General features: G+C 41.7%; 1 protein-coding gene across 3 annotated transcripts in view; it reads left to right on the forward strand.

Annotated features, from left to right (window-relative positions):
- Sntg2 (syntrophin gamma 2) overlaps positions 1 to 26615 on the forward strand; it is a 197876-nt gene that overhangs the window by 47090 nt on the left and 124171 nt on the right. For 2 of the 3 annotated variants that reach the window (XM_040730870.1, XM_040730872.1), the window contains exons 2-4: positions 16860 to 16997; positions 20823 to 20879; positions 20977 to 21034. In XM_040730870.1, coding sequence (XP_040586804.1) covers positions 16860 to 16997; positions 20823 to 20879; positions 20977 to 21034 — 253 coding nt within the window. The remainder of the gene's footprint in view (positions 1 to 16859; positions 16998 to 20822; positions 20880 to 20976; positions 21035 to 26615) is intronic. The other variant, XM_040730871.1, reaches the window with a different exon arrangement.

Genomic DNA, 26615 nt, shown 5'->3' on the forward strand with positions numbered 1-26615 from the left:
CAGCCATACATCCTTCAGCCACTCACTTCTGCATCTTTGTCTTAGCTCTAACTGTCCTCAGTTTTTCCCAACAGAATCTGGACATAGCTGTAAAATCCATAAATTTGACTTCTGCCAGGTGACTAAGCTCCCACATCAGGTGATTACTGTGGGCACCCCAATTTGAGGACACCATCTGTGCTTCCAACTCTATTCAGCCCCACAGCCCTAATGCCTGGTTCGTTCTATTGTGCCTTCCCCGTCTCTCCCTCTATGTCCTTCTTCTCTAACTTTGCATTTCCTGACTTCTTTCTCCCATCCCTTTCCCTGGGACTGCCTGTTCTACATGTCTCAATCTCTTCAATTTATAGATGATCTCAGCCTTCCCCTTAAGGGGTGGTTCCCGTGTACCACCCCACACAACCACGTGGACCTGTCCAACAAACACATCAGTTTGCTGGTGAACAGGAAACGATGTCTCCTTAAACACAAATTTCTTGATTTCTGCTGCCAAACAAAAACTAATTTGTGTATTTTTCTCTGAATTCACATTAGACTCGATGGTGTATAACACTTAAAAATGAGGTGGAAACTATCATTTGTGAAGAGGTTGAGCGACAGTGGTAACGTAGGCAGTGAAGTTCTCTTCTGCCCACCACCCTTGACATTAGATGCAAATTATGCTTCAAAAATACACTTGTGTGACAGAGCCTGGGTGTGTGTCAAATGAGCAAATGAGGGGTTTGATTTCTGAGTTTGCTTCTCATCTGTGTTGCTTGTGCTGTCAACTCTTGATCAAATTACAAGGGTAGATTTGTAGGGGAAGTCACAGTGACTTAGGTCCGGTGGCTTGTGCAGGAAGCAGCATCTCTTTTCTATGGAACAAATCAGGGAGGAGCATCCTCTCAACCTCTCATGGAGGAATGAAAGCCCATGGCCAGTAAACATGTGAACTACATAGTCTATCTTCTACATGTGAGAGGCTGCATGGAGCTGTTATACATAACACGCTTGGGTTATTAGATGAGATTAATTATCTGAAGGTGTATGTGTTCTTTGCCGAAATGGTTTTTGTCTTTTGGAACAGCAAAGAATTCTTTCCTAAATCACAGCAGTCAGAAAAATACTTTTAAATTTTTTATTGGCAGAATTTGTGATGTACATATGTAATTCCAGGACTTGCCCAGCTTGGGATACATAGGAAGACTCATCTAAAAACAGGAGGACGCTTTCAGCATAAGTTCTTTAACATGACCAGCATGCCACGGGAATCTGATTTGTTTGTTTTTATCATTGTTGTTGGATTATTTGTGGTTTTCCTCTTGTGTAAGTGATCAGTAGGCCCAGAATCAAGTTTCTGCTCCTGGTAACTGGCAGGGTCTGTGAGGAACGGGTTTCCAGGCAGCAGTGGAGCACTCCAAGAGCCTTCTGGGGATCTTTGACTTTTTTCTCACCTTTACGACGCTTGATCCCAGGGTTCTAGTTATTACAATTCCAGGACACATTTCTCAATTCCAAGAATCCATTGACAGCAGCACTCAGTTATCTTGTGAGACACTTAAAGAAGAAAGGAGGCTGCCTGTGACCTGTGAGACAACAGATATTTCAAGACCATTTCCACTCCCTGATAATGCACTCTGAAAAATATATGTGACAAAGAACCTCAAGCAAGTTTCATAGGAGGAGGGATTAAGAGGCCCCATGCCTCCCTGGTGCAGTTGGTGCTTACTAGGGGAGTAAGACACATTTTCTTTAGTGGTGTAGCCACTAGTAAGGTGCCCTCAATCTTGTAAATAATCCCTAACCCAGGCTCCTGTAAGTGAACGTAACGAAGCTCATTGGGTCTCTCTCTCTCTCTCTCTCTCTCTCTCTCTCTCTCTCTCTCTCTCTCTCTCTCTCTCTCTCTCTCTCTCTCTCTCTCTCACACACACACACACACACACACACACACACACACCACAATGTGAAATGAGAAGGGGCCTAATTTGGAAGAAGAAGGGGATCAGCAGGAGTGGGAAGAGAAGAAGAAAAAGTAATGGAGCTAAGTTTGAGTTTGAGTTTTTGGGTTTTTTTGTGAATTATATATGGGTCTGGAAGTAGCATACTAAAATTCACTATTTGTATATAATTACTGTGTTTTGTAACAAAATTCGGATTTTTAAAAAGACAACCCTCACATACTGACATTGGAGAGGCCAAGAGCTCTCTGGTTTATTTTGTTGAATGATGTTTTGGATCGTCATACCTGATTCGATGGCTTAATGGCACATCTGTTTTTAGTGCTGAGTAATGGTCCTTGTCCTTGGTCTGGGTGAAGCACACTGAGTAACATCTTGGTTGCTTCCAATGGATTAAGCTGCTGTAAATACCCAGTTTTCTGTGTACACACAAGTTCTGAACTCCTATGTAAACATCAAAGAGAAAAATTTCTGGCTATGTGGCAAATATACATATGGTTTTGCAAGAAGCTGCCAGCCTCTTTTCCAAGTGGCTGTCTCCACCGTCTGTGAGTGACAGTTGCCATTGCTTCCATCCTCCTAGGTGTCCGCAGGGTTAGGGTTGTAACTCTAACCTTTTTATTAGTATTTACTGGGAAGATATGGTTGGGTAGTACTTTTTCATGGGCTGTTTTGCCATCTGTATATCTTACTGATGAGGGTGACAGTTCAGATCAATTGCCTGCTTTATTTTTACTACCTTGGATTATGGTGATCTTTTAATGCCTATTTACATATTTACTAATTTTAGCTTATTATTCTTACTGATTTTCCTTCCCAGTTAGCTTCAGCTGTCAAAGTACTCTAGCCTGGAGTTAATTACGGGAGTTTCAGGTGGAAACTTACTAGATCAGATTGGCCTGCAGGTATGCCTACAACACATTTTCTTAATTGCTTATTGATGTAGGAGGGTCCAGTCTACTGTGGCAGTGTTATTCCTAGATAGGTGGGCCTGGACTATTAGAAGGTTGGGCTGTGTGAGCCCGGCCGATAAGCTTCGTCCCTCCATGGTTAATGCTTCAGGTCCCCTCAATGGTGGATTGGGACCTGCAAGCATAAGGTGAAATAAACCCTTTCTTCCCCTAAGTGACTTCTGTGCTCATCACAGGAACAGAAAGGAAAGATGCAAGTTGGTGCAGAACTTTCACACACGTTATGTTTATGAGTCTCTCGAATCTGAGTTAAAAAGAGACAAACACAGGAGAAGCAGAGAGAGCTAACTGGGGAATCCCTTCAATTGGCCATGCAGTTAAGCTACACTAGATTTTAGACACCATGCTTCATTCACCCATCGATTGCAAATGTTTTAAATACTTTTCTTCCCATACTTCACTGCAAAGGCTGGCCTATCACAACAAGGTGGACACGTGGACACACATATGCGGATCCTTTCTGGGTTCTGTATTATCTCTGTCCATTCTGGCTGTGTCCTTCTAATAAAATTTTCCTTTTAAACATTGTCCTAGGTTTATAATCGTTCTTGGCACCTGTTCACATAACTCTTAAACTTTTGGTTTTTTTCTTCAACATTTCCTTGACTATAGCTGCCCTTTTCCATTTCCATTTAAAATTTGTAGTCACTTCATTGATTTTAAAAAGTAAATTCTGCAATTGTTATTTCCCTTGTTTTGAGAGTATCATTTAATTTAGAAAGAATTGAGAACTCGGAAATGTTAATTTACCTAGCCCATAGACATGAACTATAATTTTATACAGATCTTACAATCTCCACAGTAATGTTTGTAATTGTCACTCTACAGATCCTGCAGTCTTTCAATAGACTCGCAGTTATGGCAACATTTCATGCTGTTGCACATTTTGTTACTTAAATGTTGAAACATACTTTAAATATTGGCACCACATATCATTAGGTAATAACTTAATTCTAATGATAAATTGCTATTCTGTCTTTATTCTGTAGAGAAATACTTGTAGAGTCTGTTGGTGGTTAATCACATTATCTGTGGAATATGCCAGCTTTATTTCTCATTTATAATGTTTGTGCATGTGTTTTTTGTGTATGTGTATTTCGTTGTGTGGCCTGAGAACTCATTATTTCACTTCACAGAAGCCCCATGCTCCTTTGTACCTGAAAGGTCATGGAAGTGCCTTCCAATTAAGTTTTACTGGGGATGAGTGATGAATTTTTATCAAGATTTTTTTTCAGATGAAGAACTCTTTTCATGGAGGGTCCATGGACATCTTTAAGGGCCCTGTACTCATGTCTCTGTGTAACAGGCTGGTCTCTCACCATCTCATGAGGCACATGTGATGTTTGGCTCCCTGTGATATTGTAACTGTCCTCAGCTTCAATCCAGGATCAAGCTTTTTCCTGCGAATTATTATTTCTGGAGCTGTGTGATATTGTCACTGTCCTCAGCTTCAACCCAGGATCAAGCTTATTCCTGCTGAAGTATTATTTCTGGAGCTGTCACATTGTAAATGAAGCCTCCCTAATAGCCAAAGAGAGACCTATAGGGTCCTGTGTAGAAGCTGCTCCAGGAGCTATACCTTCGGAATCCACAACTGTGACTGATTTCAGGCATGGGTATTCTATTATCTTGGCTAGGTAACTGTTACATGTCATGGGCTGCACTAAATTTTAAATTGAATTACGCTTTGCTTCCATTTTTCTAAAAATATTACTCCTTTGGAGTGGAAGTGGGGATTTTTTTTCCCTTGGAATTAGATGTCTTTGATTGCAAGAGTGTTTGATGCATGATGTACTGTTATAACACCCTCCTTGTTGGGTTTTGGCCCCAGCTGAGATTGATGGAGGTTCATGATATTTCTTTTCCTCCTGTCCTCTGGAGGAACTTGCTTGTATCATGTTCATCTTTCCAGAAATGTTTGGAGCAATTTGCTAATAATGACATAGGGCCCTGGATTTTACTATGTGAAAGGGTTATATTAATGACCTAAACCCTTTGAACACATGTAGGAACAGATGTATTTCCATTCTAGGCTTCAGAAGACTTTAGGCTCTGGGTGTAGGAGGCTATTGCTGTGTGAAAGCGCTTGGCAGCTATTGGAATCCTTGAAGCAGCTTGGTTCCAAACCTAGAGAGAAAGAATGAGCAGGGTGTTTGCACCAATCAAGACAACCTGCATGCAAATTGAGGACTATGTATCCACCAATCACAGGCCCTCTGCTTGGCCACCAGGGGAAGTGATTCCTCTCTTGCTTGGGTGAAAAAAAATGGCTGTAGGCTCCAGAATTCTAGAGCCCACCTAGGCTTTTGGTGGCAAAATGTCAAGCAGGGCCGTGCCTTCTGGAGCCAGACTTGTGCCTCAGTATCAAGTTTCCTTGAGGTATCCGAGAGTGTCTGAAGCAGATAGTGCTTTTAAACTGTCTGCTTGGCTGGCAGACCTTCACTAGGGCAGCCAGGTACCAGGGAAAGATCTAGTAGCTGTAAATCAGGGAGTGAACTCACCCTGGCCTGCAACATTGTAGCTTAATTAAGGGAAGAATTGTCTATAAAAAGTGTTTTTATTCAGTGTAAGATTTAACAGTATGTAACAGAGTTCTAAACATGTTTAACTCTTGCCCAGTCCCCGAGGGAACTATGTGTCCCTCTGACTTGTCTCTCAAGTATTTTGAAAAATTTTGTACTCAATACAAACTTCAGCAGTATGGAAAATACTACCTATTGAAATGAAAAGTCCTAACGGTTTTTTTTGTTTGTTTCTTTATTCTTATAAATCAGTCACTCCAGAAAGATGTGATGTGAGGTGTCACTGTTAATGTCCCATCTCCACCCACTTGTTCTTACCTTGATTTTTCTTATGGGCACACCTATGTTTTAATGAAGGTATTTTCCTGGTATATCCTCGGGTGTCACTGCTCCTTTACTTGGGAAATATCAATTACAAGCTGGTTCATCCTTACCTGACTTTTTACTTCTGCCATCTACTCTGAATTTTCATTTTTATTTTATCTGCATTATGTGCTTAAGCTAACTCAGCATGGCCACACTTCTGATTATGTTGTCATTTGGCTTAGTAATATTTCACTGTGGCTTTTATCCAAGTTATTTTTACATATTTTTCATCTTCCTTAAGCTCCCTCTGCTCCATTTCCGAGTTGTCAATTTACCTTTTAGGCTTTCTGTTTTCATATCTCCCTTCCCGAGGAATAGCTACATGTAAGTTTTCTGGCGATCTTTGGGGCTATCCTCCTGCTGCCAAGGATGGTTTGATTCTTTCAGGGCTCAGCATTTCCATTGCCTAGCTCTAACACAGCTGGAATTTTGAGTGTGAATATAATTTTGGCTGGGTCTTAAGGATTTGAGAAAGAAACATCTCCGTTTCTGACTGTGTCCCTCTTTATGGAATGATATAGATACAACCCTGGAGGTATTGTGGTGCTGATAAGTGTTTGCTACCAGAGCCAGTCTAAGCCCTGCTGTGTCAGGTGGCAGTTCTGGGAACATCTGGAGGCAGACATTGCTATGAGTCGTAATGCATAAGAAGAATTAACTGACCCTGGAATAGTGAAAACATTGCGTGCTTTTCCAAGACAGCTAGGTAATACTGTCTCGTGATCTCTGGGGTTGCACAGACATTTTTATTCATTGTTCTGAGAGGTATGTTTTCAGGTGAAGAGTCTAAGTTAGGAAAGCAAAAGGTTAAAAACTGAATTATGTGATTGTGATCATACAAAAGATGATTAGGGAAAGGCCATGGACTCAGTTCCAGATCAGAGTGTTTGCACTGTCCTCTTATTCCTGTCTTCTCCTTTGAGGGGAAGCATTGCTTATTTTATGGCCACTTTTAAATGTGTTCTTTAGTTATGTTTGCTGTGTGTTCAGACATATCCATCCTTGATTTATTTTTCTCCAAGTTGAACACAGTATGGTTCCTCATGACTTGTGAGCTGGATCATCTCATTCTAGAAAACGTGTAGGAACATACAAGTCAAGCATGCTTGTCTAGGATCTTGAGTCTTCCACAAGGACTGGCTCAGGAGTATCTGGGTTTTCAATGGCAGTAAAGGAGTCTCTGTCTCCATAAAGGTTATCCCTAAGTCCAGACTTGGGCAGCATTTGTGATGTGTTGATGAAGTTTAGAACTAGGTCTACAGGAAAATGCATATATTTTCATGTTCCCAGCAGTCCAGGGCAGATTCTTCTTTTTTCCCTGATCTATTCTTTATTTTACTTGTATTTCTCCACAAGACAGTGAGTTTTTAAAATCACTTGTTTTTTGAGATTATAATTACTTCACTTCTCTCTTTCCTCCCTCCAAACTCTCCCATTTACCCTCATACCCGTCCTTTCTCTTTAAAACTCATGGCCTCCTTTTTGCTTTGTTGTGTGTGTGTGTGGTTTTAGGGATAACCTTGTGATTTTGAATAACCAATTGGTATGCTCTTTCCTAGGAAAGACTTTCTCTTGCTCTCAGTTTTTATTGATTACTTGTACTTTTTTGTCTAGGGCTGTCCACATTAGCTTGTCTGTCGATGCCATCCTTGTTCAGCTCATGTTTAGGCAGTCATGTTGCTCAGATTTTATAGGTATATATTTTCTTACATTCTCAGAGGACACAATCTCATACCAAACTCATAGTCCTCTGGCTCTTAAAATCTATCTACCCCCTTTCTGCAATGATCCCTGAGCCTTGGGTACAGAAATTGTATTTGTAGATCAGTGTATCCTTTGGGACTGGGTTTCACAACTATGCATTTTGATTGGCTGTGGTTTTCTGTAATGATCTCCATCTGTTGCAAAGAGAAGTTTACTTGATGAGGGGTGTCTTGGCAACTCTTATAAGAAAAACATTTAATTAGGGTGGTTCACTTACAGTTTCAGAGATTCAGTCAATTCTCATCATGATGGGGAGCATGGCAGGATGCAGACATACATGGTCCTGCAGTCGTAACTTAGAACCTTACATCTTATGGGGAACAGCAAGTCGACTGATATACTTAGCCATATCCTGAGCATAGAAAGCCTCAAAGCCTGCCCCCACAGTGACACACTTCCTCCACCAAGATCACATCTACTCCAACAAAAAAAAAACACCTCCTAATACTAGTGCCACTTCGTATGGGCTCCAGTTACATTCAAAGTGCCACAAGAAGAGAGGATTACACTTATCTGCAGGAATAAGGACAGATATTTAGAATGTGGTTAGAGTTTGTGCTGGCTTAGTAAAATGGTGGTTGTAGGCTGTCCTCCAAGATCTATGACTTCACTAATGTTGAGTATTTGGCTAGGTTTCCACTACCAGACATGATTTCCTTCTTGTTGAGCAGGTCTTGGGTCCAATTAGGAAGCCAGATAATTAATAATATGATTCCTTATCCTTTTTCAAGCATCCTTATTATTTGTGCTCCTAACATCATACCTCACAGTGGCACCACTATAGTGTCCACTGAACTGTGCTGTTTTCTTGCCTCGCAGTTACTGTTTATTGTGAACAGAGCATGAGCAAAGGCCCATCATGTGTTCAGTGTATGGCTTTACCACCTACCTTGGTCCCGGAACAGGATGATGAGTGGTGCTGCTGCTGGAGCAACAGAAGGCAGAGAGATGATATTAGTGTTTTAATATCTAGAGAAATTCTTAAAAGTACAACTATGAAGTGTAGCTGAAAGAAATCAGTAACTATGATGAACTTGAGTCGGACGCACTTGACCCATTCCAAGAAGGAAGGAAAGAGGTCAGAATGATGGATCCTTTCTCAGCCCAGATGTGTTTGCTTGACTTAGAAACTCAGGTTCTAGACAACCAATGACCACCCCAAATCAACCTGATTTGAGCTAATTGTCTCAGGCTGATGATAATTAAAGCCAGGGACACACACAGGAGCAAAGTGAGATCAAGGTTTATCAAGTATAATCAAGACAAAGTGAGAGAAACTCCCAAGAGTGGGAGGGCCCAGGAGAAGGAGAACCCTTTGAACTGCTTGTTTAGGGGCCAAGATAATGCCTATTGAGATTGCTTAATTCTCTGGGAATGTTGAGTTTGAGTTAATTGAGTTTGTGCCTATACGCTGTGCCTGTCTCCCAGGAGGTGATCACAAACTGCTCATGGACCCAAATTGCTAAGTAGTCACAAGTTGAAGGCCCCATTTCCCCATTTTTGACTTATTTGTTAGCTGATGCTGAATCATTTTGCTGATTCCTGTCAACCCCATTGGCCTCCCTTGCCAGTCACTAATCTTGTAGGTGTGCTTGTCTACAAATTTGGGTGAGTCTTCCTAACTATTGTTTAAAATACGGCCTCTGTATTCTAACATTTGCATGTTTAGCTTTACCTTTTACCTTACTGCCTATAGAAAGCTAATTCCTGTCAAGAGGAAGGAAAAAATAGAAAATTCCAACAAGAAACAAGGACCAACCATGGTATATTTATACTAAATAATACCAGGTATTGCCCTAAAGGCCTTGAAAAGAATGATACCAATTAAAATTTGGATAAATGATACATCTTAACTTTATGGAATTTATAAGCAACATGCTTCACAAAAAGACAAAACAAAAAGGCATTCCAAGTCAAAACCAAACATGAGAGCCATTTCTGGGATTTCATACAGATGAAACAGGTGGTAGGAAGGAGGTCACTAAGGGAAACCTACAAACAAGAGTTCTTTCTCCAGGAGTTTAATATAAAGCTCCAGGTTACCTTAGTAACACAAGAAAAACCCCCTTTCCTGAACTTCAGAACAGTACAGGCTCACAGAAGTGTTGCTATGTACCTTCACCACCCGTCGACTGGGAAGTGAGAACCAGACCACCTTCTTCACAGCCCCTTACACAGCCCCTGTTCTGTCTGGGTCACTGAGTAAGTGACTGAGCAAACACCCAAAGAGGAGGCTATACCTCATTGTGCCTCGAGCCAAAGCCAATTTGAAACAAAATATAAATTGGCTTTGGCTCGAGGCACAATGAGGTATAGCGTCCCCAGAGGTGTGACAATACAACTTATGTAGCCATTTCAGGTAATGGCATACAGGGAGCTAGATTTTTCCTGTCAAACAGGGAGTGGTGTTTGTTTAATAGTTAACTTCCATAACGTGTCTTTTTATGCAGTGATATTTGCTTTCTACTGACTTATGCAGTTTAAGAATTCAAATTAATTTGCAAAGAAACTATCTCACTTCTAAATTTAGCAGTAGTTTTCAAATCATGAACCTTATAATATATGTTTCATCTTATTCTTAGATGTGTGTCTTTGAATATGTTCAAACAAACTTCATTCTGTTTATTGAAGACATTTCACATAAGATTGTAAGATATAACTAGTGAGATATTACTGCTGGCATACCCACCATCTTGTAGAGTAACCCATAAGTTTTGTAGGAGCAGCTGGAATTTGCTCATTTAACAGAAAGAATGCTGTTGCAAACCTGGTCTACATGTCATCCCTTATCTATACAGTGTTGCATGTCTTCTGACCTATGTTGCCACATTTCCTCTGTCCCACTCCTGATAAATTCTAATTTTCTCTGTGTGTTTGATGTATTTATTTTTAATATTTCACATATAAGTGAAACTATGCCACATTAGTATTTCTTCATTGCTTAATAAAATTTATCACAATGAGGCTTATTATTAATTATAAATGCTTGGTCAATAGCTCAGGCTTATTACTAACTAGCTCTTACTTTTTAAGTTAACACATTTTCCTTATGTATGCTCTGCCACATGGCAGTACTTTTATTAACATGGCATGTTCATCTCCTGCTCCCTCTGTGTTGCCTGGTGACTCCTTTAACTCTGCCTTCCTTCCTCCCAGTGTCCTGTGTCTGGCTGTCCTGCCTTTGCTTCCTGCCTGGCTACTAGCCTGTCAGGTTTTTTTTAATTAACCATTGAGAGAGAAGGATTATTCTACCACATGTTTTAGAGCTAATGATAGAATCCTTTCCCTTATTAGGTTTGGATAATTTTCAGGTATGTATTGTATAACCTGATTACTTTATATATTCATCCATTGATAGAATCATAGATAATTTTCACATTTTGAGACATATACTTTTATGAGCATGGGGGTTCAGCTGTCGCTGTGATGTGGTGATTTCATTTGTTTAAGGTTCAGTGTCCATGATATGGGGAGTGGTTTTGTGACACAGCATATATGCTTTTAGTTTTCTGAAACACACACTCTTTTCCATAATGGTTATGCCAACTATATGCTCACACTTTTGACATTTCCCCACCGGTATTGGGTATTTAACCTAACTAGAGCTTTAGGTATGTTAGGCAATTGTTCTGCCACTGAAATACATCCTCTCCTCTCTCTTGACTTTGCTAATAGCTGTCCTACTAAGTAATGGTTTTATATTCATAATGTTGAACATCTTTCTGCATACTTCTTGGACACCCTGCATCCTCCTCATTGGCAATATCTGCTCGGGACTTTTATGTGGTATTTTGTCAGTTTATTTGATTTGAGTTACTGGATTGTATGAGCTGTTTGGAATTTCAAGTTAACTCCTTATCAATTGTATATCTTTCATTGTTTCTCATTATGTATATTCTCCTTTTATTTTACTCGTTGTTTCCTTTTGGGTATGAGATTATTTCAGTTTCTACAATCCCATTTATCATGATTTTATTACTATTGTTATCATCATGTATTATTATTTTTTATTATTTTGATGATATACCCTGATGTCTTTTGTGATACTCCTTGCAAGAATCATTGCCAGGCCAATATCAAGGAGCTTTTGTCATTTACTTTCAGGAGGTTTCCTGTTCAGGTGATAAGGCTGGATCTTACAAATATTCAGGATTTTTTATATCTGATGGAATATACAAGTTCAGTTCCTCTCTTTTGCATGTAGAAATCTCATTTCACCAGCACCAATTATTATAGTGTTATTTCCCCACTGTAAATTTAATCATGAAACATTCAGTTTTCCCACAGTTGATGATGTTAGTGGGAGGCTTTTAAAATATTCCTATTGTTGAGAAAATGTCCTTCTATATCCAAAATAATGTTTTTTAATCAAAGAAGGATGTTGAATTAGCAGATACCTTTTCTATATTGACTGAGTTGGTCCTGTGGCTTTTAACTTTTATGCTAGTAAAAGTTAACTTTTATGTATGATGAATTACAATACTTTATATCTGTTAAACCATCCATGCATGCCAGGATGAATCCTACTTGGCTACAACATATACCATTTTTTATATATTACTGAGTTTAGTTTGCTGATATTTTGTGGAGAACATATGCATCAGTGTTGAGAATATGTGTAGTTTTCTTGTGGTGTCTTTGTTGGTCTTTTGTGTGAGGTGAGACTAAAATCATAAAGTACGTTTAGAAGTATTCCTTCTGGTCCTGTGTTTTGAAAGTTTGGGAATGCTGACATTAATTCACCTTTTGAAGTTTGATTGAATTGAGCTGAGAAGTCATCTGTTCCTGGACTTTTCTTTGTTGGGAGCTTTTGATTAGTGTGTCATATTCTCTTTACTATTGTTCTGTTTGTGGTTCCCATTTATTTCTTCCAAGTTAAATCATGGTAAGGTCTGATAGTCTAGAAATGTGTCTACTTCCTCTAGGATACCAAACTTGTTGATACGTGCTTGTGCTTAGCCCCTGCTTGTTTTTTTTTTTTTTTGTGCCATCTCGTGAAATGTCTCCACTTCCATTCATCATCAGCTTATCACTATTTGTACTTTTCACTCAATATTTGAATATCCTTCATTTTCTCCTCAGTCTAGATAAAGGCTTATTTAATTTCAAAGGAAACTAAAAATTGATTCTTAGGTTTATTTTTTTCCTTGTGCATCTTGTAATCTTTCTGTTCTTCATTCTTTATATACACTTCGAGTTTAGTTTGTCCCTTGTCTATATCCTTGAAGCACAATTTAAAGATATTTACAGTTTTTCTTTTTAATATAGGGACTTATTGCTATGAAAGTACCTCTTTAAATTATTTTGGGTGGGCCAGTGAAATGGCTCAATGGGTAAAAGCGCCTAACATACCACCCTGATGACCTGAGTTTGATCCTTGGAAAACCCAAGTAAATGTAGAAGGTGAGAACTCACTCAGCGAACTTGTCCTCTGACTTCCACACATGTACCATAGCATGTATGTGAGCACACACGTGCACACTAATAATATGATGTTACGTGAAATGATGACATGATAATAAAATTGTTTGGACTATATATTGGAGTTTTCTATTTGCTGTATATCTCTTGTGTTTTTTGTCTTGTGCTTACATAGTGGGTTTTTCATGGTAATTAGTTAAATGACAATAGTGAGTCCACTGTTGGGACAACCTTCAATCACCTCAAGGTCACTGATGAGAAGTTTGGCTTTTGCTGAGAAATTCAATTTCCATTTGATTTCGTATTCCCAGTTACAGATGAACATATGCTTAAATGAAATTATACATATAAACAACCTTGTATTATATATTGTACCATGGTGAACAGTCGACTAAGTTGCAGGAACAGTGATATTATTATTACACTAAATAGAAGCGACTTCATTTGGTGACCATGACATGTTGAATGTACATATGATTTGTGCTTGTGTGTACAGAGATCAGAGGTCAACCTCTGATGTCATTCATTAGATACTGTCTATATTGGTTTTTTTGTTGTTGTTTTCCTTTTGTGACAGGGTCTCTTGTTGGAACCTGTGGCTCTCCAAGTAGTTTAGTCTGGCTGTCTAGTAAGCTCTAGCAAGCCACCGATCTCTTTCTCCCAGGTGCCGGGATTACAAGCACATGCCACCATGCCCAAATTTTTCCTTGAGTGGTATGGGGTCTTACTATATTCTAGCCTAATTGGTAGGTTCCAAGCCAATGACTGACCCTGTCTCAAAGAGAGGTGGAACAAAACAACTGAGGAACAGCACCCAAAGCTGACCTCTATATCCACACGTACACATATGTGTGCCCACGCACACGCTAATATGCACACATACATACATGTATGCCACACACATAAGATAGAAAAAAAATTTATCCTGTGAAATGCTTAGCAGTGTGATCAGAGCTGTTATGTCCTCGCAGTAAGGAATGTGCTGTGAAGTGAGACAGGGATCTCACAATCAGCATGCCTGCATTTGAACTTGATTCAGGGTTCATAAATGGCTGCATGCCTGCCGTAACCCTGAAATAATGACATGCAGATTTATCTCTGCAACAAAACTGCCGCGTTATTGTATGCTGAATGTTGTGTTGATACAAAACATAGCTCTCACCTCAGGGGGAGCGAGAGATTGTTTATTGTAGAGCCAGCTATGAGTGATGATGGCCCAGGAACACACATTCAGCTTGCCACAAATGCCGCGTCTCAAAGCGGTAACAGCTTGCTAATGTTTTTTATGGTAACAGAACAAAAGGACAGTATAAATCAAGGCAGTTTTCAAACACAGACACACAGGGGTCCCATCAAGCAGGTTAAGCAAAGCAGGGAACTCTCTATGAGTTTCAGATGCTATCTGACGACATCCTTAGCTTTGAGGTTGTGAACATTTCTGTCCAGACAATACTGACTGGCTGCAGGAACCTGTACCCAGCCTTGAGCAAAGTAATATGATCCTCCTGTAGCATGAAGCTCACCTTCTGCAGATCCCAAGAAGAAACAGAGTAGACAAAGGAACCAGGACTCTGGGGCCATGTGATGAGGTCAAGGTTTTAAACCTTAGTGGTTTTATGCCAGGCAGTGAAGGGGGAGCTGTATGGGACCAGCAGAGAGCAGGTGGGCACAGGACTGCAGTGTTGGTTGCCTACAGGGTAACAGAATGGCTGAGGTGGGAGCCAAGAGGTACCAGAGGGAACCGAAGCTCATAGCAGTGCAGAAAGTGTTTCTTTCTGTGAGGTGGCGACTGCTGGGTCATGTTTCTCCAGAAGAATGAGGCTTCCCTCGTCATGGTGATAAAGAGTGCCTGTGGGGGCATGGATGGTACCGGGAAGGGTCTGGACAATACTGGGTCCTGTGACTACAGAGTTAGGTGTGTTCCCATATAGGGCACGCTTCATGGGGATTGTGGGGGATTCAGACATGGCAGTCAGAGGGCCGCATACACCATAGGCAATGATACTGTCCACCCCAGAATGGAAAGCCACAGAAAGGATAGCGGTTTGTTTTTTATTAGGTTTTTATTTTATTTTTCTCTATGGATGAGAAAACTCAAAGTTTACTTTAAAGAAGCAGATTAAGGTAACTTTTACTTGGGGTACAGTATGAAGGACAAAGTCCCTGTTGCTTGCTGGAGCCATGGTCCTCTCAGAGGTGAGAGTACTGGGTTGGAGTTAAGTGGGAAGGGGCCCTTCTGCACTCTGCCTGGATTTGGCGCCAGCTGCGGTCTCCTCGCTACCTCGTATCTGGAATACACTGATGAGTTTTCTGAGAATAGTGGCCAGTGTCTACAGAGGTGCAGTAAGGGTCACACAACACACCCCCTGGATGTTACATCATATTTATGTCAAAGCACACAATTATCTCTGGCAAGCTAATTATAGATGGGTGTAAGTGAATGTTTTCATAGGGGAAAGTGATTAGAATAAAATTATAGTTTTGACTTAGAAAGCTTAATTATCTCCAAATTGGTTTTGTTCCTGGCTTTTCCTTTTTTTAAAACATTTTGAGGAGCTGCATTTTCTGTTGTCACCTGGTTCAGATGGCAAAGGAAGCCAGCAGCTGGCCCTTGCCAGGTCTCTATTGAGTCCTGTTTGATCTCCTTGGTGAACTTTTAAATAGATGATATTAAATATTAAATATTAAAATGTGTGCTCTACGGTCCCAGTAGCTGTGAAAAAGTTCATGAAAACACTGTGAGGCAGGAGGATTACATCCAGTCACAATTACTGAGGTTTCCATGGCAGTGCTGTTGCTTTAGGCCAGGGTGAATCAGTATCTTGGAGGCTGCAGCATGTGGGTGACCTACTAGTATCAGAAAGCCGAGAAGAAAAGGAAATGGGCAGGGCAAGATACTCCTTTAAGTTGTACACCTTCCAATGAGGGCCTTCCTTCCACAGTCCCATCACCCCCCAGTAGTCCAACTTCCGGGTCTATCAGTGGCTTAAACCACTGATCACCTCAGAGACGGCCTAATTTAGTCCTTTCTAGAGACACCCTCAGGAAAACTCCACTTAGTAGTCTCCTAGGCACTTCTCCATCCAGCCAAGCTGGCCACAGACACTCACCACCACAAGATGTGTAACTAGAATGTCATATTCACTCGTCAAAGGGTCAGAACCATCTCCTGGGCCTTCATCCTACATAATTATTCTTTCCTCTGAATGAATTCCAGCTGTTTCCGTCCCTGTGGTTTATGGGTTCAGGGATTTTCCTCACCAAGACAACTCACTGACACAGGCTACTTGGCTCAAGGAATTTGCTGTAAATTAATATCGCATGTGACTCTGTGCTGGTCATACTGACATTGCAGGGAATGGGTACCTCACCTTTCCATGTAATCTGAGAGCCCTGATTGCCCTTCGCAACATGAGCCCTTTCCTCAGGCAGTTTCCCCGATGTGACTCTCCTTGGTGACATCCCCTGGTGTCATAGGCTGCAGCTGTTAGACGGGTTGGGTTCTTATTGTTCCGGGTGTTGACCCCAAGAGAGTCTTAGTGTCTTGCAGTTCCCCATCTATAAAGCTGGTGAGGTAGCCCTGCTACCCTGAATGCTTGCTCCAAATGGAGACAAGGGTTACTCAGCATGTCTGGTATGAGGTTGTGGAAACATGTCTCAGGAAGTCTGGAAAATCCCAAGCAGCATGTAGGACACAGGAAAAGCCCAGATTCCCAGAGAGATATACATCCAAAAGAGTCCTGTAATCAATCAGTTTCTGCCATGAACAGAGAGAAATATGTGTACGCAGGTTAGAAGGCGGTGGGAAAGGACTCACCTATCATCTCTCATGGCTGAGGGCTGTACTCACTTTTCCTATCGCCACTCTGTGTCCTCAGACCAAAACTGCTCTGGCCTTGTTGTATGATGAAGCATTGGAAAATGCCTATGACGTCCGGCTGAAGCTGACAAAAGAGGTGCTGACTATTCAAAAGCAAGATGTCGTCTGCATCGGGGGAGCACCTCCTGGTGCTAATGTAAGTGCTCTTGCCTCCAGGGCATGGCTCAAACCAATCCAGGTCCAGGAGCTTCAAAAGAGACCTTCAAAAAAATCGCTGCTCGGGAATTTCTGTGAGAAACTGGCATGCTGTGATTCATTTATCCCTAAGTATGGGCTGGCCACATCACACAATTAAATACTCGTTTTGTAGTTCTTCTCCGAGTTTGCTTTTTTAATGTTGGAGGGGGGAGTGGGAGAGGTGGGAGGAGAAGAGGTGTGGTATATGCATGTATATATGTGTAATGTGTATGGTGTAGTCATTTGTATGAATGTGTGGTGGCCAGAGGTTGACATCAAATCCTCCTCTGTTTCTTATTTCATGAGACAGGATTCCTTACTGAGCCCAGAACTCTCAATTTGGCTTAGGCTGGAAGCCTGGTATTTCTTCTTATCTTTGCATGCTTCTCAGTATGGACACCTCTGACTAGGAACTGAATACAAAAAGTGATATCACACATCTTTAATCCCAGCACCCAGGAGGCAGAGACACTCATATATCTCTGTGAGTTTGAGCCTAGCCTGGTCTACATACCAAGTTCAGAGCTAGTCAGGGGCACATAGTAAGAGTTTTATCTAAAAAGCCAGAACAACAGCAACATGGAATTGACTGTGGTTTAACCAGTGTATGTTTTGGAGTGATGGTGTCCTTCACACAACTCATGCATCAAAATCTGGTGGATCTAGTCATGTAGAGGGTGTTGTATTATGAGAGCTCTTGTTGTACAGATCAAGCCACTGGCGAATTCATCATTGTGGTCAAGAGAAATATCAAGACAAAATCTGTTGTGTCAAGAACCACCCATCAGAGCCAAGGCCATAGCATTTAGAGCTGGATAAGAAGTTGGGTGTGTAATGTGATTGACCCTCTGGACATGTGTAGTGTGGACATTCCCCTACAAGTGAACACCCCCTTTCCATGCACAGGCCCTCACTCACTAATCAGAGGAACAGATCCAGAACTGATGATGACATGTGATGAAACTTTCCTTCTGGGAAGTGGATGTGCTCTGTAGGGTAATTCATTGAGTTCTCAAAGTTTGCTTCATTCCCCTCCCACAATGTGCTATAAAATGACTTTTAGGAGAGACTGCATCTAGGATTCAGCCCAGCACACTCTCCTAGGGATCAGCTGGTACTCATACCTTGGCAGTAGTCTCACTTCAACTGTACTTGGCTCTCCCCACACTTCCTTCTGACTATAAATACGTGAAGACAGCTGTCTTCCTTGACAGATAATTCTTACCCTTTATGTATCTTTTCATTAAGTGCTAGATGCAACTTTCCTATAGTATTATTCTTCAAGTTCCTGTGGAATATCTTTTACCCACTGTAGCCCTCAATTCTTAACTTCCAGACTAAAGTTTGTGCAGCTTCAGACTAGTATTTAGATCTGTGCCTCTAGATTCCTGTCTTGAGTCCCTACCCAGACGTCCCTGGATGATGAACTGTGATATTGGAACTGCAAGCTAAAATAGACCCTTTACACACCAAGCTAAATTTGATCATGGTGTTTTATTACAATACAAACCCTAACTAAGGCTCCTTTCCCAATAGTGGATGCTTTGTCCCTATGGCAGATTTAATTTTTATCAAATTTATTAAGATATAAATGACAATTAAAATGAAAAATATTTAAGCTGTACAGTGTAATTATTTGATTTACATTTATGATTATTTGACTTACATATAGAAATGATTGCTGTAATTAAGCTAACTCATGTATCTATATATATATATATTATCTTGCATATTTACATTGTGTGCGTGTGTGTGGAGGTCTCAGTGGTACTGGCAAACTTCAACTATACAGTACAATATTGTGGACTGTCATCTTCATCTTGTAGTTAAAGTCCCAGAACTTAACCCTTTTTGTTTATATTTTATTGAGACAGCCTCCTGTGTCCCAGACTGGCCTCAAACTCCCCCGTGTAACCAGCAGATGAACATAAACTCCTGGTCCTCCTGTTTTTATCTTCTAGTACTAGAATTTCAGACATGTGCCACCATGCCCATCTATAAATATACCTCACACCTGCCTCTGTCCAATGTTGCTACATCTGTACCTTGTAACCCTGGCATCCACCACAGACATGAAATCACATTGTATGTTTCTTCTGTGTCCGAATTGTCTCAACGTGTTAGTAATCCTCTGCAGTTCATGTATGTTGTCAAAGATGAATAACTTCCCCTCCTGTTCACGGTTGGCTGGTTTTCCACCGTGGAATCTCAATCAATTTATCCATCCTTAGATACTTAGCTTGTTTTGAGATCCTGGATGTTGTAATTAATGCTGTGATAAATGTGGTTTAAACTGCGTGCTGCTGCTCTCTCTTGCTGCAGTGTAAATGACCACACTCTGGGCCCCTCAGATAAGTCCTGACAATGTATCTGCCATGAGAGCCAGGTGCACTTGAATGTGGCTTAGATGAGGAAAATGAAAACGAGTGTTCTTACAGGAAGGTCTCTAAATTGCAGCCTTTTCCTTGTGTGTGCTCTTATAAAGGGTTCATAGACCTTTGAAGTATGCACAAGATATAATGCTTCCAGTTACAATGCTATTTGGGGAATTCACTCATGGATTCTGTGAAGTGCGTTTATTTGCTCTTTTTTTGTTTCTTATTCTGAGTATATATGTATTTAAGGCATCAATTTTGTTGGTGAGTGATGGGTTCATACTTCTGTGTCCTGCTGTTCTGGGAAGCTCTCTTAGAAGCACTGACATATGCCATCACATCCAGTTAGAACCTAGCCATCTTATAACCAACATACTCCCTCCTATGAGTATATTGACAGGTTGACACGGCAGTCTGTGGAAGACATCACACATGCCAAGGGCCACAGCAGCTTTTCCTACCAGCCTCCTGTTTCTATCTGTGCTGTTTTGGTACCCAAGCCTCAGGGTGAAGCAGGGTTTCCAGGTGTCCTGTCATATTCCTTGGCCTCTATCATTGCTTTTCAAACATTGATGCTTTGGAGCCCTTCAGTTTGAATGTCGTTACTTTTCAGTTAAAGTATGATGTTTGTGGTTCCTATTGTATTTTTGAAGGAAAAGAAATACCTTCTCTATGTATTATTATGCCCCAGCCATCTCCCCTGTCCTTTCTAGCATGCTTCCTGCATGATTTGTCCCACACCTACATGCAGCTGTGTGAAATGTTTCCATCAGTTTAGACCACAGCAAGATGAAAGACCATGGACCATGATTTCATATGTGGGAGACAAAACTTTGAGTATTGCCAATTGATAGGTGTATTATATGTTTAACTTCTATTGCCATGTTGATTTAAATGTTATTAGCCATCTGTGTTTGGAGTATGAAAAAATGAAAAACCTGATTCTTGGGAATACATACTGGTGACCACAGTTGGACTACACACGGAAATTGCAGTGATGTGTGCTGAGGATCTTCCTTCTGGGGCTGGTGGGAGGAAAGCACATTTAAAAGGAGCCAAGTTCTCCACTTTGAGAGTGGTCATGGGCATTGTCCAAATGGAGCTCTGTTGTCAGAGCAATGTGAGGTTGAAACAACAAGCTAATCAGCTCTATAGCAATTTTGTGTGAATTTCCAGTGATGCCTTCAACAAGACCTGATTTTACCAGCAACCTTGTTTACCTGTAAGAAGACCACTGGTTGAAGGTTGGCCATGGTACCTCTACTGCAGAGGTTATAGAGTGCCAAACTGGAAGTTTTATTTTAAAAATCACTTAAGTTTTGATGAGCAAGTTACATGTACATTCTTTTGTTCATTCTCTGATAATGCATTGTAACCTAAACTTATTTTTTCCCTAACATTTTTTAAAGCACAGAACTGTTACACTTCGCAGACAACCTGTGGGTGGCCTGGGCCTGAGTATCAAGGTATGAGCTTATTTTCTTGCCACCCCTGCCCTTCAGGCCCCAACGTCTTCAGTGTCAGTCATGATAGCTGTTTCCTTCTCGTGTCTCTGCCTTCTAGGGAGGAGCAGAGCATGGGGTCCCTGTCGTCATATCGAAAATATTCAAAGACCAAGCAGGTAAGACTGCTCCCAGTGACGGGCATGAACACTGACTACTATAAGAAAACGGCTTTTCAAGTGTTAGAAATTAGCACACCCTCATTTTGGGTGCATTCTTTAAGCTGCTCTTCACTGCTATAGCTATGTGTTGTTTTGGAGGGTGTGTCTGGTCCCCTGATACAAGCTGGTTTACCTTTCCATTTCCCCTGATCTTATCAACTCATGAAAGACTATTTCTTGTGTGATGTCTCCAGTTACCACACAGAGAGCACTTACTACTGCAAGACTGAACAATGAATCCCTTCCAGTTGATTTAAAGCTGGGGAGACTTAAATGTAGGGTGAGACCCTGCAGTGTCCACTGGTATCAGGAAAGAGGCTGTGGGCATGAAAGTAAGATACCCATTGTAGAACTCCAGGCATGCTGAAGAGTGACCCAGAAGGGAAGTGAAAATCTGCTGCTTGGAACCAGGGCACATGGCCATCATGGCATTAACTGTCACATCAGGCCATAAGAGGAACACCATCTATGGTTAGTAATGGCAGAACTAATGGTTTCTGAGAAGGCACGTGCACACAGGAGAAGGTGAGGTTGGGACTTCCTTGTGGGGCAGGCAAGTCTCAGCAAAATAGGATATTTCCTGATGTCCCCAAATGACTTTGTTACTGGACACACTGCTGTCACCTTCTCATAACAGCCTCCTGTGCTTTTCTCCAGCTTTTTCATCCTAGCTCCCAGACCTCTTCCTGGGAAGCTCAGTCTGCACAGACTGGTGTGCTAGGGTTAATATGGGCAGTCCCCTGCAGTCAGGTGTCCCAAGGGGTAGTTAACATGCATCCTGAGGTCTCACCTTAAAAAGGAGGTAAGTCAGAGCCCGGAGGTTGGGTCAGTTTGGTGAGCTCCCACACCTCAAACTGAGACCAAAGCGAGGGGTGGCCAGTCACCACGGACGCCTGTGGTCCTGGCTCTGTTCTTGCTGGAAGCAAAAGGCACAGGGTATGGAGAGGAGAATACGCTTGAACTGTTCCTCCAAACTTTCTCATTCACTTCAGCTGATTGTACTAGACAATGAACCCAGCTTGGTCTGGTGTAATTAGCCTGGGTCTGAACTGCACTGGATGCTGCAGGTGTAGTGCCTTAATGGCAGGAGATGCCTGAAAGTCTGTGTCATAGACTCGTCCAGGCCACTGATAGAGGCCACAGAAGGCATGAAATTGAATTGCGGAGATATTTCCAATGAGAGGTGAATTTCCAGAGGGATTGTGGACCCCCATGACACCTTTGAATACATTTTTGAGAAGGAGAGAAGTGTCCACATGGTTCATTCTGAAACTGGAATCTGCATAAAGAATTGCCTTCACCTGGGACATTTAGGAGTCAATGCAGGGAGACACTTTCCTCCTTTCTGAGCAAGGTGGAAAACCCTGCTTGCAGCAGACAGTACATCTAATTAGGAATGAGATCCAATAAGCCTAGGAATGCAGCTTTTCTGTGCCCCCATATGCCCTGAGGCAGGAAGACACTTCCTATAGATCAGGATAGAAAATATGAAAACACACATCTTACTACACACACAGGCACACACATACACACACACACACACACATACAAATATATATTTTTTACCCCCTACTACACCAAGGACTTCGTTTGATCAGAAAATATGAGCTTAGCTCCAACCATGGCAAGCAGGAAAGGGAAAGAACTATATAGTTCTCATAATTCTTTGAGTTTTTTTAAGCAAATGGAAACAAATGCTGTGGTTAAATGGGACTGCGGGATCTGTGTTGTTTATCAGATGTAATTGTGGTGCTGACATGCTTTACAGAAGTGTAGGCTATGGTGCATTGCAAGTGAAATTCTATAAGCAAGGAATAAATCAATCCTCTCACGTGTTAGCTGTGTTTAATTACTTCTGTGTCCCCGTCAACCATTTGCGTGGCTGGTTAATAATTGAAGGAAGACTGCTTGTGTCCATTTCTCTCTCTCTAGGTAATCTCTATGGATTCTTTTTCATTGGTGCATTTTTTTCACTTGTAGGTATGAAATACTTCAAAAAGGAAGGAGGGTAGCCAACAGATAAGTCAGTGGAAATTTTCATGCTCAGCTGAGAAAGAAAATCTTGGTGCAGGAGGTCATCTAAGGCAAAAGCAGAAGTGAGGTTATTATGGTTTGGAGAAGGGGACCCCAGCTAAGCTTGTTGAAATTTCCTATGCCTGCTTACCATAATTATATATATGTATATGTGGACATAGGGTGTTGAGCTTAGAAGAATTCTTGCAAATGGAGCTGTCTAGAGTGAGGACATACTAACATAGTGCTCCCAGTGAGGGGACTCTTTTCTTCAGCTACTTGGAAGCCTCTCATGTAACCCTAGTCCCGTCAGGCTTGACGTGAAGGTGGTGTCATACCACAATCACCTTTCGATCTGACATCCACCACTGACATCCAAACCAGAGAATCTGTTGACTGTGTTATCCTGCCCCAGTCCCTTGCCTACAGGACCCTCTCAATACTTGAGTAGAGTTCTTCAAAGACACCTGTTCATGTCCCCATTATGTTCATCTTCTATGTCAGATGCCCTGAAGCACCTTGCATAAAATGTCTAAAGGAACCATGAGTGTTGTGGTTACAGTTAGGATTGGGACTTGTTCTCACTTGCATAGGCTCAGACTCATAGAAAAAGGAGGGCTGGCTCACCCGGAGTCTCTATGTGAGTCTGACAGAGGGTATGCCCTTCACATGAATAATATGATGGTGGAGTATGATACTTAATGCCCAGTGATTCAGGAGCACTGGAAGATGGGCCTCACAAGAGTTGGTACACTAATGCACAAAGACAGTAGACATTCAATTATTACCAGACTTGAGAGACAGAACCTATATTTCTCACCCAGATGTGGACATGCAGAGCATGCATAGTCACCCAATTAAGTATGGGGGCTTCAGACAGCCTAGGAATTGGGCAGCAAGGTCAGAAACAAGAATAAGGCAATGAAATTGGGAATACCTGCTTGTTCCAAGAGAAACTGCCTGTCTCCCAGCATGCTCCAAGATGCTCATCGTGACTTGGATAGGTGTTGCCGCATCCCCAGAAGGGCTTTCTCTAGCTCTCACTCTCTGACCACAGCTGTCCCTCAGGCTGTTTCTTCTGTCTTGCTCTTAGGAATAAGGCTGATGTAGCCTGTTGGATCAAAGAAGAAAAAACAGGAATTCTCTTATGTGTGTAAGAATTTGTCAAGTGTTGTGCAACAAATAGCTCTCTGGGGGCATTCAAAGGAGATTAAAGTTGGCTGCTGCATAACAGGTTGATACTGAACACTCCTGCCATGCTCACTCAGAGAATAGGAACCATGTGCCTTGTATAAGATGTTAAAGATATTGAATAAGAAAACATGGATGTTTCTTAGAACTATTTTGCTGTATATGTGATGACTTTGCTGTATGACTAGAGGACCCGCACTAAATCTTTTGAAAAGTGAAGTGGTGAGGAGGGTTTTTTTTTGCACTTTAAAAACATGCGGTCGCTGTAAGGAGAGGACACCCAGGCAGTGCAGGTGCAGCGGTTCAGAACGTCATGCAGGATAAAGAGACCCGGATGAGCTCTGCAAAAGTGCTCTGCTGAGCTTGAGAGTGCACGGAGGGAGTTCAGGTGCCCTTTGCAGTGAGCTGCGGTAGCAAGAGAGAGTGAGTGCTGTCTACTGGTTCATCACCTCCGAAAACAGGGGAGCGGCGATGACTTTGGTACAGTGACCTGCAAGCCCTGCAGAGTTAGATGAAAGCGGGGGGGGCAGGAAAACAGTATTCTACGTCAGCTGCGTGATCCGTGCAGAGGGATGTGTGTGTGCGTGGGTTCAGAGGGCACAACAGGAACGAGGAATCGGGGGGGGGGAGGGAATTTTTCTTGGATTGATGGAAAAGGGGACTCCTTTAGGACACAGTGGATAAAGGTGATGCTGAGGATAGGGCTAAAAGGAACACAGGAGTTGAGAGGGAAACAGTGCTGTCTCGGCTTTGGCTCTCCTGCCCTCCCGGAAGTGATCCTTCTCACCTCCTCACCTGTGGAGCATGAAACTTTGATGCAAGTTAGTGAGTGTGACCAGAGTGCAGATCCTGATGGCACCGTATCGGAATGCCATAATGTCGTAGAATTTAGACCACACACTTAGAACCCACCCTAAGGTTCAGGTGAGGAAAACTCTGCCCCCCCCATGATCTCAGAGATCCAGAGTCTTATAGGTAGTTCCTCCTGTGACTAGGGATCCCGAGACTGCAAACCAGATGCTAATCTGAACATCTTGGTCCCCAGATCCTTTTTAATATATGGTGTGATTTTTGACATCATGACAGGGAAATTTGTCATCACATATTTTATTAAAGAAATGTTGAAAATAATTTAAGAGCATTAAAACTTCATCACAAATTTCAGTTCCTTTGATTTCTCACCTACTCCGAATCAATTTTATACATGTCTGCAACTGATTCATTTGGTAATTGCAAAGTTCCATCAAACAGGCAAAACATCCATGACTACTGTAATTACAGTCCTCCTCTCCTTCATTCACTCCTTCCTTTCTCCCTCTTCCTTCCTTCCCTCCCTTCCTTTTAAAATTTTTACTATGATGAGCACTGGCTTTGGTGATGAGAGTAGTGGAGAAAAACTAGTCTGCTTTCATAGAATACATTACAAGGGGACAGAGAAAATAAAATAGTCAGGCGTGGCTCTGGTTTGAATAAAAACATTTAAGTTGGAACTTCTCTGTTCCACACATCCCTGAGTGACCTCTGATGATCCCATGATTTCTTGATGGGACTGTCCCCATACTTCGGATGAGGATGCTGAGATGTAGACATGGGGAAGGGTTTTCCTAATGATAGACAGCAGCAACAGGAACATGGCAATTCCAGGCCCTTGCCTATATGCCCATTCCTGGTTTCTGGCTTTACTGTCCTGTGCAGCTCCTTAGAGTGCTGTGAGATTGGTACAGCAGAGTAGGGATGTCTCTGCTGCTTCTTCACTTACTCCTGAGTATCCGTTGTGTTGCTCCTGTTCTGGGCGACCGTTTTGTAAGGTTGGGTGATACTCAGATTGTAGTGATGATGGGAAAGATGATTGAAACAACATTTAAGATGAGCTTTGAATATAAGGCCAGAATTATCCATACATAGATTATTCTTATTGTTGGTTATTTAACTAAATACTTGACCTTATTGATTACCTCAAATCAGTTAATAAATAGACCACTGTGATAGTTTGAATTAGAATGCACCCACAGGTTCATATATTTGAATGTTTGATCCACAGTTAATATAACTGTTTAGGAAAGATTAGGAAGTGTGGCCTTGTTGGAGGAGGCATGTCACCAGGGACAGACTTTGAAGTTTCAAAAGCCCATGACATTCCAAGTTAGTTCTCTCTTAGCCTTGTGCTTGTGGATAGGATGTAAGCTCTTGGCTACTGCTCCAATGCCATGCCTGCCTGCTGCCTGCCTTCTTCTGCCTGCTGTCTGCTGCCATGCTCCCCACCATGATGACCATAAACTCTAACACTCTGGAACAGTGTCAACCCCAAAACGGGCATTGCCTTGGTGATGGTGTC

This window comes from Mesocricetus auratus, unplaced genomic scaffold, assembly GCF_017639785.1.
Source record: "Mesocricetus auratus isolate SY011 unplaced genomic scaffold, BCM_Maur_2.0 Super-Scaffold_100024, whole genome shotgun sequence".
NCBI classification, from domain to species: domain Eukaryota; kingdom Metazoa; phylum Chordata; class Mammalia; order Rodentia; family Cricetidae; genus Mesocricetus; species Mesocricetus auratus.